The following is a 15,908-nucleotide window of genomic DNA, read 5'->3' as shown; positions in this document are numbered from 1 at the left end:
CATCACAGGGAGACGGTTAGGCCTCCGGATAACTGTGGGTGAGCCTGACTAACGTCAGGCCCTCCACAAGAGGTGGAGGAGCAGAGTCTTCTCTAAACTCCCCCGGGGAAAGGGAGCCTCCCTTTCCCGGTCTGCTAAGCAGCGGGTGTTGTTCCTTGACACTTTTCACTACCGCTAGACCACGGTCTGCCTGGCAACGGGCGTCTTCCCAGACGCTGGCGTCACCGCTAGACCAAGGAGCCCTTCTGGTGGCCCTGTCTGGGCATAACAGAAGGCTCGCACTCTTGTCTTCTGGTCACTCCTCATTGTGTCCCCTCAGCTCCTCTGTATGGCCTGGTTTTTCCTAGGTTAATGATTATACAGCAAGGATTATTCTAATATTGGAATAAAGAGTAATTGCTACCAACTAATGATTATTGATATTCATATATAATCATATCTAAGATCTATATCTGTTATAACTATTTTTGTTTTATATTTTATTATACTGCAACAGCTCGTGTCCTCGGTCTCTTGCCTCAGCGCCTGGGTGGCTTGCCGCCCACACCAGCCACCAGAAGCTCCCCAGCCCCGGCCCAGCAGCTGGTCTGGGGAGCGGGGAGAGCGCAGTCTGGGCTCGCGATTCCGGCTGCGGGCCGGGCACCCCGGGGCGACCACAGCAGGCCCAGATGGGGATCCGGCTCCAACTGTCCGGGCCCAGAGGCTCTAGGGTGGTCTTGTCTGTCTCACCCCGGGGGCAGAGAGGACGCAGACAGACCCCAGCGCCACTGCTCGGCCGCGGATGGTGCCTTAGACCCAGGTCCTGTGGGCTCTGGCCCAAGACCCCTGCCTCTGGGAAGGCCGGTGACCGGGACAGTCCACCTCGCAGGCGCGCAGGCGCGGAGCCCGGACCTCAGCCCGCAATGACTCAGCAAGGGCCGGTGGGATTCTCCACGGTCCTGCGATATCCAGGCGGCGGAGTCTCGCCTCTAAGGTCGCGCGGGGAGCAGGAAGGTGCGAGCCTGAGCTGAGCGAAAACCTCCTTGCAGCCACCGCGGAGGGGCGGGGCGCGTCTCCTTCTGAATGACGCAAGGGGCGGGGCGCGTGGTTGTGGGCGGGGAAGGCGCGAGGCGCGCCGCGCTGGGGACTGTCGTAAGAGGGGCGGGGCGCGCTGCCCTCCGGACTGTCATAAAAGGGGCGGGACCCGCCGCGGTTGGGATGACGTGAGCTGGGGGTGCTCGTCGCTGCAGCCGGCGGCTAGCGGGCATCCGCGTCATGGACCGCTACGCGGGCGCCTTGGAGGAGGTGGCGGACTGTGCCCGGCAGCAGGAGCGACACTACCAGTTGCTGTCAGCGCTACAAAGCCTGGTGAAGGAGTTGCCCAGGTACGCGGGCGGGGCGGGCGGAGGCCTGCCGAGGCCGCATCGTGTCCCGCCGGGGCTCACCGCGCGCCCCTACCCGCAGCTCTTTCCAGCAGCGCCTGTCCTACACCACGCTCAGCGACCTGGCCCTGGCGCTTCTCGACGGCACCGTGTTCGAAATCGTGCAGGGGCTACTGGAGATCCAGCACCTCACCGAAAAGAGCTTGTACAACCAGCGCCTGCGCCTACAGAACGAGCACCGAGGTGTGCGGGGGCAGCGGGAGGAGGTGCCGCCTCCTCGGGGTCGGCGCCTCCCGGCAGCTCTTGGTATCTGTGCAGCTCGGCTCCTTCCTTGGGAGTGTTCGGAAGAGGTTTCTAAGATTAACAAAATCAAGGGCGCAGAGACTGAGACAGCGCCTTTTTGGTGACCAATGTGTCCAACGAGTTTTGTTTTCAGTTGCGCAGCACCCCCCTTCTTAGCAGAAACTCCCCGTTCGGGCTTCCCTGTGCCCCACCCCCTTCCAGGCCTGATGGCCCTAGGCCTCCGTGCTTGGTTGGCCGGCAGGCTGACTCTGGTGGTAGATCTGACTGCGTTGCCCTCTGGTAATTGGAGTTCTGTTGACAGCTGTGCAGCGCCCTTAGGTAGTTGGAGGTCTGTTGACAGTTGTGCAGCAAGCGTCCTTCAGGGTCAGTTCCCTCTCAGGCCTCGCAGGGCCTCATTCCAGTTGCACATCAAATTCCTAAGCACTGTCTCCTGTGGCGCCCTCCCAAACCGGAAGAGCTTCCCACTTGAGCCGCATGCTTCCTGGGCTTGGGAGCCCTTTCCTGCAAATTATATCGGGCAGGTCCCCCTGCACCATCAGATTTCCACCTTTGCTGGGTTTTTTTTCCCCAAACTTCTTATTTTAAAAGTTCAAACATTTGGAAAAACTGAAAAGATAGTGTAGTGCATACACCTGTGCTCTCCACCGAAAGTTCAGTAGTTAACATTTTGCTCTAGTTCTTGATATCCCAGAATACATACATGTGACAGCATAGCATTCACGAAGAGTCTTCAGCATTCCTGGAGACCAGGATTTTCAACCCAGCCATGTTGACATTTGTGGCTGGGTAAGTCTTTATGGTGAGATGCTGTCTTGTGCATTGCAGGATGGCAGGGGTACCCTCCCTAGTCCTGAAAACCAAGAATGCCTCCAGACAACCTGGGGGGTGGGGTCAGCCTTGGCCTTGGATTGGGAGCAAGTTCTCTAGAACAAGAGCGGTCTCCTACACAGCTGCAGAAGGTAGCCCCCTGAGAAATTAAGTGTTCCGGGTGTCTCCTGACTTTCAGTGCACGGCCACATCATGGTACCTAACTAATGGCAAATTGTTGCTTTATAAGGATCCAGTCCAAGTTCATGTACTACAGTTGGTTACTTTGGTCTCTTTGCTTCTGGAACAGTCCCCAACATTTACTGTGGCATTGACTTTTTATAGAGTCTAATTCTGTAATTAGAATGTCCTGCTCTGGATCTATCAGAGGAAATGCTTCCTCTTGCATTTAACCTGCTTCTCCACTCTCTGGGTTTACTGTACACTGGACTGCTGGTAGGAGCCTGATTAGAGGCAGGTTTAATGTGGCAAAAATTCCTCCTAGCAGTGCAAGGCCCCCTTTCCCAGAAGGCAGGCAGTGTCCATCTGCTCCAGGATTGGTGTGTTTCTATCAAGAATGGATGTTGGATTTTGACAGATCCCTTTTTGGCAGCTCTTGAGCTGATCACGTGGTTAATCATTTTCTATTACTACAGTGAATTACAATTACTTGAATTCCATCCTACTTGGTCGTGCTGTAGTAACCTTTTTATGTATGCTGGATTTGATTTGCTAAAATCTTGTTAAGAATTTTTTTGTCTATGTTCATGACAAAATGTGGTCTATAGTTTTCATGTAATATCTGGTTTGGGTATCAGGGTTTTTGCCAGCCTTATAGGATGAGTTTCGAAGTGTTCTCTCCTCTTCAGTTTTCCAGAAGAGTTTGTGTAGAATTGGCATTACTTCTTCCCCTAAATGTCTGAGCAATTGTCTTTTTAAACATTTTATTGAGCTGTAAGATGCATGCAGTTTACTAATCCCAGGCGCATGGCTCATTATTCCTTAATGCTCAGACTGTGCCACGTGTGGCCAGTGGGGGCGCTCCAGGCTCCTTTAGATGCCGCCCCATCATTCTGTGAGCACTTTCTGGTTTTCTGGTTCACCTGTGTGTTCAGGCTCATCTTTCCTTGTTTTCTCCGTGTCTCAGTCCTGGAATCGCCCATTTTTCCACAGAGCCGTAGTTCCTTCTAGCAGGATGGGGAGTTTCAGCAACTGCCTGGGCCCAGTGCTGTTTGTCCTTCAGAAGGTTTGGGCCAGGCCCTGGTTCCACCAGCAGCAGGCATGCCTGCATTGACTTTCTGCTTCTCCTGCTGATTTGGCAGGGGTGACTGGCTGCTCCTGCCTCCTTTGTGTTCCCTGGTCATGTCTAAGGCCAGGCCCCTTCTGCCCAGGCAGCCGGCGTGGCTCTCTTCTTGCCTTTTGGTTGCCTACCTAGTGGAATCTGGTAGTGGACCTGGCACTTGTAGCAATATTTGATCAGTAGAGTGAAGGAGATGACATTTCCCTGCTTCCCTGTGTTATGGAGCTGTCTTGAGGGGGGCTTTTGGTAAATACCTTCGTCGAGGTGTGTACAGAATGCTAAGAAACAGGAGATTGGGGAAGGCTGTAGGCATAGCCAGAGCCAGGCTACCTGCAGGGGAGCCTCAGGGGCCCTGGAGTTCCCTGGAGACTGGCCACCAGAGAAGAGCTGCAACATCACGGCTCTTCCCAGGAACAGAGTGTTGGGTTTCGCGTTTTGTTGTGGCCAGGGACCCCTCCTTCCTGGGGAACTGTAGCCATTTGGCACTTAATGAACTGGTGCCAGCTGTTCCATTTTGCCATGATGGTTTATGTCCCATGATCGCTTCCTCTGTACACTCCCTTCAGACTAGACAGTTTGCACATCTGTGTTTGTGCACAGTTTAGCAGGGACCATGGAGCTTTGCTTGGTGGCCGAGGGCAAGCCCCTCAAAGCCACACAGACTCCCTGGCTCAGAGCCGCACAGGCTTATGGCACCCCAGGTTCATGCCAAACTTGGGCCTCCCAGGTCAGCTCACCCTTCTCCCTCTGGTGCTGTGTGGGGGCTGGGAGCTGCAAATGGGGGAGGGGGCTGCCCACCCTGAAGGGCGGCACCAAGGGTGGAGGGGCCAACCACACCCCTGGTAGGCAGAGGCCCCACGCTCAGGGTTAGCGACCCCGCTCCTCCTGCTCCTTTCCCATGCCTTTGCCTGAGGTGGTCTCCAACACTTCAGTAGATGTCCCACGGCCTGTGGCCGTGGGGGCCCTGAAGCCCTCAGACTGCAGCCTCCGTCCCACCTGCCTCCTCCAGCTGCCCTGGGTCTCAGGCTACAGCTTTGGCCCCACGTGGCCAGTCTCCCCCATCCCACCTTCTTTCAGTGCCCCGCACCTTCTGGAGTCCTCTGGAGACTTGCCACCGGAGGAGGGCCTGGCCCTGGGTGACAGTGGGGTGGGAGGATGGAGGAGGCTGGCGTCCTCCCCAGTGCAGACACCCCTTTGGCCTGGCTGCTCTGCTGGGCTGGCAAGGCAGGTGCCCATGGGTGAGGGCTGCTGCCGAGTCCCACCGCCTGCTGACGGGCTCTCATCCCTCCCAGTGCTCAGGCAGGCGCTGCGGCAGAAGCACCAGGAAGCCCAGCAGGCCTGCCGGCCCCACAACCTGCCTGTACTTCAGGCGGCTCAGCAGCGAGAACTAGAGGTACTGGGGGCGCAGGCAGGGTGGCCGGCCCAGCTCTCCTGTGGGCACCACCTGGCTCTGCTGACTGGGCTGAGCTGAAGGGGTGTGGGGGGCTCAGGTGTGGGTGGCTACCCTGGGCCTGAGTGGGACACTGGAGGCCTAGTGAGTCCCACCAGGTGGCTCCTCGCTGAGGGTGCCAGGTGTGCTGGGACTGGGTGGAGGGTGAAGGCCCATCGGTGCTCCCCTGGAGTCCATTAGTGCCCCTCGTGGGTTGGGGTCTCCGCAGAGCAGGTGGCCTCGGGGGGGTACAAAGGCAATGGTGGGGTGATGGGGTGAGCCAGGAAGGGGCTCATCCTTCTCCCTGGGAGCACAGGGACAACCAGAGACCGGCATGTAACCAACAAGCCATGGGGCAGGGTGTGCCTGTGGAGATGTGTGTGTGGTCCCAAGGCAAGGCATTCGTGGAAGCCCCTTGGGGCCCCTTTCAGGGGTTCGCATGGCTGAGGAGAGGCCTGGGTGTGGTGAGGATGCATCGGTGGTGTCAGAGCTTGGTGCTGTTGGGGACGGCAGCAGGAGCATGTGTTTGAGCTGCCCTCACCTCCCCGCCCCCTGATGGCAGAGCTGCCCTCACCTCCCCGCCCCCTGATGGCAGAGCTGCTCTCACCTCCCCCAATGCCATCCCCGGCCCCATGGCAGGCAGTGGAGCACCGGATCCATGAGGAGCAGCGGGCGATGGACCGGAAGATCGTCTTGGAGCTGGACCGGAAGGTGGCTGACCAGCAGAGCACACTGGAGAAGGCGGGGGTGGCTGGCTTCTACGTGACCACCAACCCACAGGTCAGTGCCTGGGCCTGCTCTGCCCTAGCCCCAGTGCCCCTGGGCCCCACTCCATCTGGGATTTCACTGCTGGTCCCTGGGGAGCCAGGCTCAGGGTATAGGGGGTGAAGTGGAAGGATTGAGGCTCTGGAAAGGATTTCTGTGCCATTCCCAGCATGGAGGCCAGGCCCATTCCCTACAGGGGGGTGAGCCAGCCAGCCATGGGCACTGCCCACCCTCCCCAGGCCTGCTGTGCCCCACAGGGCCCTCTTCTGCTCCCCCACCACATGCCATTCCAAGTGGCCCTGCTGCAGGCAGAGGCTCAGATTCCACCCTGTCCTGGCAGGCCACGGCCAGGCTTCACAGGATGGTCGCCCCGTGGGCTCACTGCCTGGCACACTTGGGCCGGGGTGAAAGGGGCCCGGGGGTCACTCTGGCCTTCATGGGGCCCCTCTGTATCCCAGGAGCTGATGCTGCAGATGAACCTGCTGGAACTCATCCGGAAGCTGCAGCAGAGGGGCTGCCGGGCAGGGAAGGCAGCCCTGGGACTAGGAGGTCCCTGGCAGCCGCCTGCTGCCCAGTGTGACCAGAAAGGCAGCCCTGTCCCACCATAGCCACAGGCAGCAGAAGTCTGGGCAGAGTTCATCTTCTTGACCTTTGGCCACTGCCTTTCCAGCTGCCCACAGGGGGTTCCTCCTGCTGAGGAGAGGCCAGGTGGACCCCAGCTGCCTGTCACCCTTCATCTGGGACTTGCTGTCAAACCCTAGGATAGTCTCATAAAGGGGAGGCTGGGCCAGCCTGCTGCTGTCTGCTTCAGGGCCAGGCAGAGTGAGGCTGGGGGTTCTCATACCTTACTCCATGGGGCACATCCCAACCTGCACTGGGGCCCACCCGAGTGCTTGTTCTGGTCTCAGCCGCTCCCTTGGCAGCTGCAGCCCCCATGCAGAAGAGGCTCCGAGGCCCAAGCTCTGTGTGACCCAGAGAAATAAAGATGCCTCAGTGTGGCCCGCATGTGGCTTGTGTGGTAGCTGCAGGTTCTGCCATAACCAGGTCCCTGGTAGGGCCCCCACCTCTGTTGCAGCAGAGGCCTCTGCCTGGGGGCCCCTTCCTGGGCTGTGTGCCCAGCCCACCACCCTTCCCCCTGCATGGAGACTGGGACCCTCCAGCCTTTCCTGCCCCAGCCCTGGTCCCAGGATGCTGTCACTGCCATCTGTACAGGGCCCCTATCCAAGCCCCAGGGCATGAGGACCACATCCAGCCTGCTTTATGGGGCTGGGGGCTGGAGAGCATGGGAGAAGGCCTGGGGTGCAAGTATGCGCCTGCCGCAGCCTGGTCAGTGTCCTATGGGAACCACTAGGAGGAGCCTGATGCAGGTCACTGGGGTAGAGGACTCAGGGCGGCAGGAATGGCCTGAGGAGGAGCCCCAGGGGGAGGCGTGCCAGGCCCACCTGGGGAGCTTGGCCTCTGCATCTACATGAGTCCCCTCCGTGCTGGCCTGGGCCCATGGGCCCTTGCTGGGTCCTTGTGGAGTCAGGGTTGGGGGTGTCCAGCACCCTGAGTGGCCAGGTCTGCGCAGGGGCTGGCCTCCAGGAACAGATGATGCTGGAAGCCAGAGTCTGGGGTGAGACTTCTCTGACCCTGTCTGAGCCACTCCCTCTTTGTTGGCCAGAGCTGACCCTGTGTGAGGCCAAAGGGCTCTCAGCTGCAGGAACAGTGGTTTATTGACAGGCAGGCCTCCCCAGCCCGGCCACCGCTCCCCGAGGGGCTCGGGCTGTGTGGGCTGGCCTTGGCAGAAGGTGGACAATCCTCTAGGTCCAAGGACATGGGGGTCACAGAGGTGGGGGCCTTGGGCCCACACATCCGAGGAGAGTTCCCAACAGTTCGCAGCGGCTGTCCCAGGCAGGTATCAGGTTCGGCCCACACCTGAGTGTCCCCACCATTGGCAGGGCTGGGAGGCACCTGACCCCACCTCCAGCAGCTCTGCAAGTTTGGGGTGAAAAAAGGTGAATCTGGGGGTTGGCTGCAGCTGTGGTGATGGCCTGTGGGGGGTGGAGTGGGTCTGGAGGCTGAGGGTGGGCTGGCAGGTGCTAGGTGGGGCGATGGAAGAAGCTGCAAGTTCGGAGCCGCCGCAGGAGCTCTAGCCACATCAGCTGCCGTTCCCGATGGGCGCCCTTCATGAGGCTGCTGTTCTCCAGGGCACGGCGGGACAAGTAGGGCAGCACCTCCATCACGGGGCCATAGGGCACGTACTTGTACACAGGGTAGCCGGCCTGGCCTGCATGGGGGCAGATACGCCATGAGGCCCAGGCCCAGCACCGTACCCCATCGCACCGGGGAGGGCCCCACTCACCCAGCGGGAAGCTGATCTGGTCACACATGCCTAGCAGCTGTCCGAAGTACACCTGGTGGTCAGCAGGATGCAGGCCCAGCTCCTCCATCCTGTGCAAGTGAAGCCAGGAGCTGAGGACCAGTTCCAGGACACTGTCCCCGGTGCAGGGATACAGGGCTCCTGTCCCAGCTCTGAGCCTGTCCTGCTACCTCAGGTGCCCCATCTGCTCTCTCCAGACTTCATCCCCTGCAAGGTGGGCCTGGGGTATGGGCTCTGCCTGGCCCTGCCCCAGTGAGGCCTCTTCCCAACAGGACTCTGCTGGGCTGCCCTACTCTTCTCCCTGGGGAGGCCTCAGCCCTTAGCCAACAAGGCCTCCCTCCTGCTTTCCCTCCCCTCTCCTCTCTCACCTCTCCTCTACCTCCCTTCTTGGAGGTGCAGCCCTTCCTGGGGCCCTGACCCACCCAGCAGCCTGCCCCACAGGGCAGAGAAGCTCCTCAGCTCTCCTGCCATCCCTTCCTCAAGCCCCTCCAGGGTTCTGTGGTATGACTGGTCTCTGGCCCCTGCCCTCATCCTCTGTGGGCTGCTCCTCTGCCCCATCCCCACAGCTGCTGTGTCCCACACAGCTGCCACCAGCCCCCGAGTCCTCGGAAGGCGGCTGCTCTGAATCGAGATGTGTTGTAAATGTCAAATACACACGGGATTTAGGAGACTTTCTAGAAAAATAATGCACAATGCCTCATTGCTTTTCTAAAAGCAACTTGAATGCAATTTGAAGTAATATTTTGTATATTTTGGGTTAATTAAAATGTATTCTTGAAATTCATTTTAGCTTTTTCTTTTAACGTAGCTACTAAATTTTAAATTACAGATGTGGCTTGCATTATATATCCATTAGCACTGCTCAGATATTGGGGTGGGGCCCTCAACTCTGTCCTGTCTTCACACCACCCCTTATAGGGTCTTACAAAGATTCCCAGGGTTTGAAATATCCATGCAGTGACAGTTCTCAAGTTTCATCTCCAGCTTACTATATCCTGGTATCCCGACTTAGCTGGTCTGCACAGCACTGGGGCCCCCACCCTGGGGCGAGTTCCGCCTGCTGCTCACGCATCACCCGGGTGACTGGCAGGGCCTGTGCTGTGCTTCCCACTCCCTCCCCGAGGGCCTCACCTCCCTTGTTCTCCACCTGCCCCAGCCCTGGCTCCCAGAGTACCCATCGGCCAGAGGCCCTTTCCCACCATCCCTGGGCTGGGCTCCAGTGTTGGGACCACCCAGTCTAAAGCAGGCACCCATCTTGTGTCTTCCTCAACCCCAGGACATGAACCTGAGAGCCGGGCTGCCACTGCTGGCTGCCCCCTCCCCTGCTGGTGTGCACAGCCTCTGCCAAGTGACTGCGGCTCCTCCCAGCGCAGGACAGTGGCTCACTCCACCTGGCATCTGGGCTTGGCCTCGTGAGGCACTTTGGCCAACAGGGAGGTACCAAAGGTGACATAAGCAGAGGCTTGCCCTCTCCAGGCCTTCTGGAAGCCTGAGCCCACCACATGCCCAAACCTGGGCTGGCCTGTGGGACGCTGGACCGGGGATGCAGTCTCCTTTACTGCCCCAGCTGTGAATGAGCTCATTAGGCCCCACCGGCCCCAGATCACAGACGCAAGAGGGACAAAGGCACAGCCAGTGGCAGAAACATCAGCTGAGCCAGCCCACCCCTGGCCTACAGAACATGCCACTGTTCCAGCCTCTAAGTTTGGGGCTGGTTTGTTCCTTGGCCAAAGCCAACTCGGGTTGTTTGAGGGTGGGTGGTGCGGCAGTCTGGGCCCAGCATAGGACACAGCAGCTGCCATAGTCTAGAACCACTTACCCAGGGGAGGGGACCCCAGCTCCCCAGAGCTCCCCAGCCACCCACAGCAGGGGCCCAGAGCTGAAGCCTGCAGGGGTCCAGCCTCTCAGGCAGAGATGTGAGCGTGGTATTGGGGGAGCCTGGCACAGGGCCCTTGGGGCCATGAGGAGAGAGCCCGGCTGCCACTCAGGGGAGGGGGAAGCTGTGTCCAGTGGGGAAGCCACTGCCACAGCAAGATAGTAGGGACAGACAGGTGTCGGGGGGAAACTGGAGAGAGGAAGCCCTGCTGAGGCCAGGCTGTCCTTTTGGAGTTGGATGGTAATGTGTCTAGTCAGGCTGTGAGTCCACCAGCATTAAGAGTCCACCCAGAGGCTGGGAGTCCTGATTACAAGCTGAGAGGACCCCCCACCAGCTCCCGAGTGCTGGGCACTGCTGACCACCAGGCCTGTGTGTGGAAAAAGTGAGTCTGTCTCATCACCGACACACCTATGACAATTAGCAGAGGGTCAGGGCACAAAAACGTGTGTGCTGCGATTTCAGGCATGAAAAAGCAGCAGCATCATGAACAAAGGCCGAATGTGGACATCACTGCATGATTTCAGAGCCATGAGTCAGCTCCCCGAGCAGCACCAGGACGTGTCCTGTTGGCTGCAGCCCCGGCCCCAAGCCTGGCCCTATGGCTTCACAGCTCCTTGGGGAGCCCCATCATGCCACAAGTCCTGGATCTGGGGCACCCTGCCCTGCTGAGGAGTGGAGTCCCTGCTCAGCTCCTAGGAAGGTGAGAGCCAGTGAGGCCACTGCCCAGGCCCCCGAGGGTTCTAGGGGGTCCCATCCCTGGGAAGGCGGAATCTGGGAGGTGAGGGGGACCTAGGACCCCATTGTGTGCATAGTTTGGGCTAAGGCATGAGATAAGACCAGGGTGACAGTACAGGAGTATCCAAGAACTGACTTCACCTAACTTCTGCATTTGACTTGTTAGAATTCTACTGAAGTTGTGCTCCATGGGACAAATGTTTAAAGAGAAAACAAACCGTTACATTCCAGATGTAGTTAAAATGTTAAGGGAACTGCTTATAAATGAGGTGGCGCTGTGGAGGCCTCCTGAGGGACTGGGCTCCAACAATGCCTTTGTACCTTTCAGGAGCCATCCGAATACCCTAATGAAATTTAGTTTTTTAACTGTGAAGTTTAATAAGTCAGATGTTAATTTTTAAAAGTCTGGGTACAGTGGCTGATGCTTGTAATCCCAGCACTTTGGGAGGCCAAGAAGGGAGGATCACTTGAGGCCAGGAGTTTGAGACCAGCTGGCCAACATGGTGAACCCCTGTCTGCTAAAAATACAAAACATTAGCCAGGCGTGGTGGCACATGCCTGTAATCCCAGCTACTTGGGAGGCTGAGGCATGAAGAATTGCTTGAACTTGGGAAGCAGAGGTTGCAGTGAGCTGAGACCACGCCACTGCACTCCAGCATAGGTGACAGAGCGAGATTCTCAAAAAAAAAAAAAAGTTAATTTTAAAAACCAACGTAATTGCAAAGAGCCATTGTGCTCTCACAGTCCGACGTCCAGAGTGCCAGCGGGCCTGGGCCTGCGGCACTGAAGCCGCCCTCCAGCTCATTTCACCAACCTTTCCCCACAAAGGCCCGACTACCCAGCAGGTCGCTCTGCCCACCCTGAGCTCTGTGCTGCTGCCACCTCTCCCCAACCGGAGGAGACAACGGCTCGGGGTAGGGTTTCGGTGCGGGGTGGGGCACACCTACCTGTGCAGTGCGAAGCGCACTGTGTCCTCGTTGTGGGAGGCCACCATCATCTTGGCCTTGGCGTTGTGCTTCAGCTCCTCCAGCACATAGTCCAGGCACCTGTGGAGAGTGCCACGTGAGTCCAGTTCCAGGCCTGTGGCCGCCTGCACCTCTCATTACCAGCTGCACAGAGAGGAGGCAGAGGGCAGACCCAGAGCCATCCAGTGAGCTGGCTCTTCCCAAGAGTATCCACAGGATCAGGAGGAACAGGAGCAGCATCTGCCCCTCCCAGCACCTCATGAAAAAGAAAGACCAACAACCAAGAAAAAGCGATGTCTGGGACCAGACAATTCACGCAGAACCAGCTGGGGCGCAGCGTCCCTGCATCAAACGTGCTGTGACTCTGGGGACCAGCCCAAACATGCCCATGAGCCTCATGACAGACACAGCTTTCCTTCTGGGGAGGGATCGTACAGTGCCCCCCTGGCCCTGCAAGGAAATAAAAGGGAAGCAGGTCCCTGTAGGGCACAGTGGGAGTGGGCATCCCAGTGCACCAGGAAGCCCGAGCAGTACGGCCCTCCTGCAGCGAGGACACTCGGCAGGCTTGACCACACGCACGTTCTCTCTCACCCAGCAATTCCATTTCCAGCAACCTAGGACAGCTGCATCCTCACATAACAAAACCCCTGACGGCCCGTGTGTACCACAGAGGGTGACGGTATGTCCAGCGAGTCCCTGTTACAATAACCAGACCGAAAACCAATAAGATCAAAGATGCTGGACACATAGCCCCGGGCACCCCATGCTGGCTGTTAACAGCACCACTCTGCAAGCCCACACAAGGGGACCCAGATGGAACGCGAGATGAAAAACACATTGGGCAGAGGACACGCTACAATGCAAACAACAGCGGAGACGTGTGCGCAGTGGCACGACATGCACAGCAGCTGCAGGAGGGGAGCTGGAGCCAACCAGGAGACACTTGGGGTCTCTCTGAATTTGCAGCATGCACACACGCCTCCAAGAGGAAAAGCCATGGTTGGCCAGCCTGTGCTACATGAAAAGATCACCAAGAAACTAGAGCAGTAAAAGCAGGTGCAGAACAGCTGATGGGCGATCCCACTGTGTGAAGTGAAGAGCAAACAGGCTGACCCTGCAGGGTGGGGAGGACCGGGTGCTCATGCACATCTCTGGATCTAAGTGTCTGCAGGAGCCGGCTCAGGGAACTGTGGCCAATTTTGCTTTAATAGGCTTTTCTATATTTATAAAAGAATAATCTTAATGTTTTTGAAAAAGTAACACATGACACAAAAGCAGAGGAAATGTCAGTTTTGGCCTCAGGACACATATGGCTGCCACTCAGGCTGGGGGCTTCTGGCCCCAGCAGGGTGGGACGGGGTCAGCCCCAGCAGCCTCTCCAAGTCTCTCCCTCAGGCCCGGTTTCTTGGCGCCCTGCCCTGGGAAGATGGAGGGGCGGGAGAGCTGCGCACCTGTGGTACATGGCATTGGTGGCCTCGTACGTGGGGTTGATGGGGTCCTCATAGCCGATCTCTGCCGCACGGGCTCGCTCCTGGGCCAGGTATGCGCCCCGCACCAGCTTGGCCCCAAAACACCAGCCCTCACGGCGAGCCAGCTCCACATCCAGGGTTACATTGTCATAGGCATCCTGTGGGGCCAGGGCCAAAAGTCTCAGGGAGCCTGGGCAAGCCCAAGTGACAGCAGGATGGGGCCTTCCTGGGCCCAGGTACAGTCACCAGGGCTGGGCAGCAGCTGCCTGGGGAGGTGCAGCTCAGGGCACCTGGAGCAGGTGTGGGTGAGGATGGGCCTCCAACCTCTGTCCCCAAGGAGCAATGGCAGTGGGGATGTCTGCAGCTTCCTGTGTGGCCTGTGGACGGCCCTGTGGGTGCAGCCCAGGCGCCAGCAGCCATCATGTGCTCCAGACTCCCAGACCGACTAGGGGAGGAGTGCGTACTGCGGGTTCCTGCCTGGACCCCGCCACTCTGTGTCCTCTGGGCACCCGGCTCACCCCTGAGAGCTCTGGACCTGCTAACATCCCTGAGCAGTTTGGGGCCCACAGGCTAGGGTGGGCTCCCTGAATACATGTGACATCCTGGGTGAGTCTTTCCAGGGAGGGCCCAAAGCTTTCAGGAGGTTCTTAGGGGCGCTGAACTGAAAACACGTGGAGGAAATGGTCATGTGACGCCTTCCAAGTTTGGGTGTCGGGTACATCTAGTGGACCCTCATAAAGATCGTTGTCTTCCTCCTGCTCCTTAGACACTCTTGGCTGGTTCCGAGAACCAGAGGAGAGGCTGCGGGCAGCGGGCCTTTCTTGCTACTCTGAGGCAATCACCCTGGCCTCAGCCTCCTCTGCAGGCCTGGCTGTGACCACCACCTAAGGGGCTCTTTCCTGGACCCTGGGGCCCGCTGGGTGAGCTGTGCTGCAGAAGACCCCAACAACCCCTTGGGGGCACAGCCCACTCCCTCCTCCATCCCATGAGCTCCCTGGTAGGTGCTGAGTATAAAACCAGGCAAATGCCAGGAAGCTCAGATGAGAGGAGCCTCTCCTGTGGAGTCTCCAAGCCCCAAGGCAGGCAGGGAGGGGCTGAGCAGGGAGCTTGCCTTGAGGTAGCACTGGTATGTGTTGAAGATGAGCGGCTTCTCCACATTGAACTTCCGCTGCATCTCCAGCGTCAGGCGGCTGATGGCCGGCTGGAAGTAGGTCTGCTCGGCATCCACCATCAGCCGCACGCCCATCTCTGTGGCTTTCTGAGAGGCGCAGGGGGTGGGGGAGTGGGAGCAACTATTGCTCAAGTGAGGCAGGTGCCCTCTTCTGCACGAGTCCCAGGTCCCCAAGGCCCCAGCCCTCTGCCCAAGCAGGACAGCTCACCTTGGCCAGGACATCCATCCGCTGTAGCATCCTCGTCATCTGTAGCTCCTCCTCCTCAGTGAACCGGGACAGCAGGGGCTCCAGCTGTCCTGTCTGGGGGTGCAACATGTGGTCAGCCCACAGCGAGGGCTGGAAAGTGCCACCCTGAGGCCCAGGCTAAACCTCTCTCAGTGTTCCCAGCCCACGGGAACCCTCTCATGCAGGGCCAGGAGGGAGGGCCACCTGGACACAGCAGCACAGTGCCCCGGAACCTCCAATGCAGCCAGTGCACTGTCCTACGCGGGGCCTGGGGGTACCATGAGGGAGCTCAGTGCCCATGTCAGTGGGCCCCAGGCTCAGTCCAGGCCTGCACCCCGAAGTGTGTACTCTAACAGTCTCCGCAGTTCTCACAAAGGCCCCACCATTGTGGGAGGGCCCCCTGCAGCTCCCATGTGACACTGAGCAAGTGAACACTGACCACCCAATCGTCAAACAGAGCAGGAAGAGGGCCCAGGAGGAAGAACCCCTGGCTATGGGCAGACAGGGTGGTCCTGCAGCACATGCTGACACGTAGCCAGGGACCAGGGCAACCACCAGGATGAGGCCTTCAAGGAGCTGGTGCTCAGAGGCCGTGGGGACCCATCCCGCAGGGCCTCCCGCTCACCCCTTTGCTGGCCCCAGCAGCCTTGCCTCACTGGGCACAAACAGTACCGCTCTATCCCTTGCTACACCGCGCTAAAGTCTCCAACAGTTGGTGGCCCTGGTGCACAGCCACACTGTACACACTGCACCCCGAGGCTCTGGGTCGGGGGCTCTAAGTTTGAGGCTGGGCCCTTAGTGAACTGGGGCTAGATGTGCCATAGAAAGCTGCCTCTGCAGGATGTTTTCTGAAGGTGCTTCTGTTCTTTCTTCGAATCCCAGTTTAGGTTGTGGTTTCAAGCAGTCTGCCAGGTCCTGGGCCCCCCTCCCACAGGCAGATGAGTCTCATTCCTCTCCCCACTGTATACAGGCTGGCCTGGTGATATGCTTCTAACAAACAGAACTTGGCAGAAAAGACACCGTGTGACTTCTGAGGCGAGGCACGAAAAGGTCACCCAGCTTCTGCCTGGCTCTCATGTCTCAGGGGACACTGGCCCTTAGAGCCCAGCTGCCATGTTGGGAAAAAGCCCAAGCCACAG

The 15,908-nt window shown here is 58.6% G+C and overlaps 2 protein-coding genes across 3 annotated transcripts in view; one reads left to right on the top strand and one right to left on the bottom strand.

Moving 5' to 3' along the window:
- Positions 1–544: 544 nt before the first annotated feature.
- Positions 545–9,111, top strand: DGCR6 (DiGeorge syndrome critical region gene 6). 2 transcript variants are annotated; one of them, XM_009236847.3, is made up of 5 exons: positions 545–1,364; positions 1,444–1,604; positions 5,064–5,164; positions 5,840–5,980; positions 6,424–6,970. In XM_009236847.3, the coding sequence occupies exons 1-5, from the start codon at positions 1,255–1,257 to the stop codon at positions 6,571–6,573; spliced, it is 663 nt and encodes a 220-aa protein (XP_009235122.2). In that variant the 5' UTR covers positions 545–1,254; the 3' UTR covers positions 6,574–6,970.
- Positions 7,663–15,908, bottom strand: part of PRODH (proline dehydrogenase 1) — a 23,909-nt gene continuing 15,663 nt past the window's right edge. The window contains exons 9-14 of the mRNA XM_024240005.3: positions 14,752–14,844; positions 14,484–14,630; positions 13,355–13,530; positions 11,886–11,984; positions 8,310–8,398; positions 7,663–8,234 (exon numbers count right to left, since the gene is read on the bottom strand). Coding sequence (XP_024095773.3) covers positions 8,047–8,234; positions 8,310–8,398; positions 11,886–11,984; positions 13,355–13,530; positions 14,484–14,630; positions 14,752–14,844 — 792 coding nt within the window. The 3' untranslated portion in view covers positions 7,663–8,046. The remainder of the gene's footprint in view (positions 8,235–8,309; positions 8,399–11,885; positions 11,985–13,354; positions 13,531–14,483; positions 14,631–14,751; positions 14,845–15,908) is intronic.

This window comes from Pongo abelii, chromosome 23, assembly GCF_028885655.2.
Source record: "Pongo abelii isolate AG06213 chromosome 23, NHGRI_mPonAbe1-v2.0_pri, whole genome shotgun sequence".
Taxonomy (NCBI): Eukaryota; Metazoa; Chordata; class Mammalia; order Primates; family Hominidae; genus Pongo; species Pongo abelii.
This window is presented reverse-complemented; position numbering and strand designations above follow the sequence as displayed.

What these genes read in the sequence shown, in the direction of transcription:
- DGCR6 (XM_009236847.3), top strand. Translation starts at nt 1,255, where the DNA reads ATGGACCGCTACGCGGGCGCCTTGGAGGAGGTGGCGGACTGTGCCCGG. An exon ending in CTCAGCAGCGAGAACTAGAG is followed by an intron (nt 5,165 to 5,839) that starts GTACTGGGGGCG and finishes GCCCCATGGCAG; the next exon opens with GCAGTGGAGCACCGGATCCA. An exon ending in ACGTGACCACCAACCCACAG is followed by an intron (nt 5,981 to 6,423) that starts GTCAGTGCCTGG and finishes TCTGTATCCCAG; the next exon opens with GAGCTGATGCTGCAGATGAA.